Source organism: Coenobita brevimanus, chromosome 78, assembly GCF_032717465.1.
Source record: "Coenobita brevimanus isolate Jiangsu-jjx chromosome 78, ASM3271746v2, whole genome shotgun sequence".
In the NCBI taxonomy this organism is placed as follows: domain Eukaryota; kingdom Metazoa; phylum Arthropoda; class Malacostraca; order Decapoda; family Coenobitidae; genus Coenobita; species Coenobita brevimanus.
In genome coordinates, this window is record NC_137031.1 from 34,362,060 (window position 1) to 34,366,079 (window position 4,020).

Genomic DNA, 4,020 nt, shown 5'->3' on the forward strand with positions numbered 1-4,020 from the left:
GTTTTTGTCACGCGTCCAGTCATTGTTATTTTGGTCCATTCAGAAGTCGATGGTGTCCAAAGCAGAGGCGATTCAGACACAGATCCAACTACATAAGAGCACGAAGAAAGCATTGTTTGAATCACCTGACGTCTGTGTTTGTCTTATGTGGGGGTCGCCGTGATCTCGGAGGATCGAGTCCCCCTTTTATCGTCGCAGTTCCTTGTCACAGTATTGTTGTCTTGAAATGTCCGTCCTTAGAATACACTGCTTCACTCACACAAGCTGATGTACAGAAAAGCTTACTATGATGTGGTGCACTGAGGGCCTTCCTGTCCCTCCTCCGTTCCTGCCTCCTTTCTGCGGTGACACGTAGCTGGATATATATTCATTCCTTTGAGTCCTCTTTTGTACAGAACCTCCTTCAGCCAGTCTCATTTCCGTACTATTCTGCCTTCCTCCCTGTGTTTCTTCATCATTAGTGCTTTTTTTTATATCATCCTTCAGTCACTGCCCTCCTTCCACCAACCCTTCTCTCTGATCTTTCATTCCTTCTATCACCACACCTCTCCTATCTAACTCTCCTTTCATTCCTCCTCATTTTCCACCTCAGCGTACTTGGTGATAGCGCTGGCCACCATCTTAGTTAGATAGGAGAGCATGGAGGGTGACTGCATGCTCCTGGCCTCCTCCGTGGACCTCTTGTGGTAGCCTCCGCTGGGCACTGAGTCGTAGCCCTGGTAGGAGGACGCCCCACCACTAGCCCCACCGACGTAAGCAGGCACAGCGGCACCGTAGTGGTACACGTCTCCCGTCCCCGACTCATTGTAGCCAATAGCCTTCACGTGAGCTGAAATAGTAATGGTATTTTAGAAACAGAGAGAGAGAGAGAGAGAGAGAGAGAGAGAGAGAGAGAGAGAGAGAGAGAGAGAGAGAACGGTTAATTTGTTGGTTGCGTGTGTTAGTCTGGGAGGATGGATGTTTGGCGCTCTCCTCATCAGTCATATTCACTTGTGCTCTTGACAGTTCGTGCTTCATCATAAGACATATTAGTGTCACACAACTGCTTGTGCCAGAATCGCTAAAATTTTCAGTAGAAATATATGGTAGAAATAGTTATACCAGACAGGTAATGAAGCTGTGTTCCTTCCAATGCTATAACAATTCTGACCCAGTTTGAACTACAGGACCATACCTAAATAGCGCCAAGTCGGGCTGAAATAGTTTTGTCTTCTCAGTAAACAATATAATTATGTGAGTATGATATGTGGGCACAGCTTGAACAGTCAGAAGCAGTGTGGAAGTTAGAATGATATGTTTAAAGAACTGGATGAAGCTAACTTTTCAACTTCGGAAATATAAAGAAAATGAATCTTCTCTGGCCAAGAAAATTGTATATGGATAGCAATAGCAAGCAGACAAGCAGTTACTTACTCCAGTGAATTTAACGCTAACAGTATCGTTAAACTTTCTGTAGATACCTAATTAAGTTTATAATATTATGTAATTAAACATTTACAAAGCCTCTTCCCATTGCAATCTTCCAAATTCATCGAGGAGGATTACAAACTTACCGAGGAGGATGCCCAGCAAGACAAGGATAGCAATGTTGACAGCCAGAATAGGGAGGGCAAAGATACCGTAGCCCAGTCCGCCTGCCGCACTGCTGACGATTCCACCAAGTCCACCCAGTCCGCCTAGTCCGCCCAGTCCGCCCAGTCCGCCCAAGTCGTAAGAGCCTGTACCGTAGCTGGTGGTAGTGGAGCCGTGATCGTGACCACCGCCGCCATGGTGGTAGCCGGACGCCGAGGAACCCGCGCAAGACCCTGCGCATTTGCGGCCGTCTGCTCCATCTTCCTTAGTAGCTGCTTGTGCCTAAACGAGGGAAGAAAACAGACGATGAGACTCTTTTTTTTTTTTTTTTTTTTTTTTTTCTATGTGTCCGACTCTGAGCACAGGCTTTAGCACTCTATTCCGTGAGGCCCATCAGTCCTCCTGCTTAACATACACTTCCGCATGTCACCTGGGGAACCCTGTGATCTCGTACGTGCCTGTAGAAGTGAAGAAAACAAAGGGTGAGGGTGTAGAGTTCCCTGGTCTCGTTTGTGCCTGTAAAAGTGAAGACATTACTCCATCTTCTGTTTGAGTGACAGCTTGTGCCTGTACGAAGGAAGAAAAACAGAGGGTGAGGTTGGAGAATCCCCTGCTCCCTCTTTTGGATGTAGAAGTGAAGAAAAAATTCCACCCACTACTTGAGAGACCACTTGTGCCAGTACGAGGAGAGAAAACGGAAATCCTGGCAAGAAAATTTTTCCTCCTTTCACATGTACAGTTGGGGACATAGGTTCGTCTAATATTTCACCTCTTCTGCTTCATACTTTCCTCTGCCGGCTAGTATTCCTAAGCTGAGAAAGGCATTGTATGTTTTTCTGGCCATTGGCGATACTTCTTCGACGTGATGTGTCAATGAAGAAGGCAACGGACATGACCTAGAATAAACGTAAGAAGACGCAGCAGAGTAATTGGCTTTTTTTTTTTTTTTTTTTTTTTTTTTTTTACCTATAGAGGTGAACAGAATAGAGGCTGAACAGCATCTGTAGAAATATCAGAAACTACTGAGCTCTTGCTGAGCAAACCACTAAAATCCTAGCAGGTTAGAACACTGGAGGCTCCTTTGAGTAGTTCAGAACCCCTATGTGTCACGGGAATACAGATCGCAACTATAAACAACTGCCAGAACCTAGTGAGGTCCTGCTAAACAAACTAGTAGTATTCTAGCAAATTTGAAGGGCTCAGAATCTCATATCATTAGTTCGAAACCCCAGATGAGTAAAGGTATAATTGACTGCAACAGTGCACCAGGAACTTACCTGAGTGTTTGATCGTACACTGGGATCTGCCAGGGAGGATCCGAAGAGGAGGGCGGTGGCCAGGAGGATGTGTAACCAAGACATCTGCAAGAGAATGGAAAAGGAGGGAGTTAGTTTGACAGAATGACGTTGGGTTTTTCTCTTATTGATAAACTTATTTCTCGTATTAATAACACTGAACTGAAAGGTCAGAGTCAACAAACAAGGCAACAACAAAGACCCCAATCAAGCGGCAGTGGGGCTGTTGTCGGGGCGGACATTCTTCTTTCATAATCCATTCGTTCCTCTCTCACCTTCCCCCTCACCCCCATATCTCATTACCTTTCCTTGTAACCCCTTCCCCTCATCATCCACAGCTTTTTTCCCTCTCTCTTACACCTGAACACTTTTCCCTTCAACCCTTCCCTCCATCACCCACAAATCCACACACCAAAACGCTTTCCTTCCAGTTTCCTCTCGCTTCATCCACGTCCTTCCCCCCTCCAACTCACTTCATTGCCTTTCCTTTTGACATCCACATCCATCTTTGCACCCTCCATCCACTTATACTGAGCTCAGCCTAGGTCTCTGCAGGCATGGTACTAACTCGTACACATTCATTCATTTATACAACCACACAAAGTGAACACGAGCTGTAAATATGTGAGCACTGAGCATGTGTGTATGTAAAGTGAACAGCTGGCGCCACTCGACTCATACGAGTATCCCTCCACTCTTTGTGGGTTGGTAAGTAAAATGAGTTCCTAGGTAACTCCTAAGGGAGGTAGCCTAATTGTGATAACTCGGATAATGCACTGGCCTTGTGTCCCAGCAGAGTGGGTGAACAACCGACCGCCAGCTAAAAGGCATAAGTTATGAAAATTAGCACCGCTGATATACGGCCCAGTTCTTCCAACCCACACCCGTCAATGCACCCTCACCATAATACCTTCAGCCCCTCACCCCCATTCCATAACGCTTTTCACCCCTCCTCCCCTCCCTCTATCATCCACATACCTCACCATAGTTTCTTCTAACACCCTCACTTCTTTTCTTTTGCCCCTCCACCTACCCCCCATCATCCACATCGTTCCCCTCCCTGGCGCACCCTAGAAACCGCGGCGATGGTACTGTGGGCTATTAATCTTTCTGGCTCGAGGGCTTCTGTGTTTTCGAGTGTGCAAATGGCGGT

The 4,020-nt window shown here is 46.4% G+C and overlaps 1 protein-coding gene across 1 annotated transcript; it reads right to left on the reverse strand.

Moving 5' to 3' along the window:
• Positions 1 to 566: 566 nt before the first annotated feature.
• LOC145408799 (uncharacterized) lies at positions 567 to 2,933 on the reverse strand. Its single transcript, XM_080279446.1, has 3 exons — positions 2,850 to 2,933; positions 1,554 to 1,854; positions 567 to 829 (listed from the first exon to the last, which is right to left on the reverse strand). Exons 1-3 carry the CDS (start codon positions 2,931 to 2,933, stop codon positions 567 to 569), a joined length of 648 nt encoding a protein of 215 aa, XP_080135572.1.
• Positions 2,934 to 4,020: the final 1,087 nt, after the last annotated feature.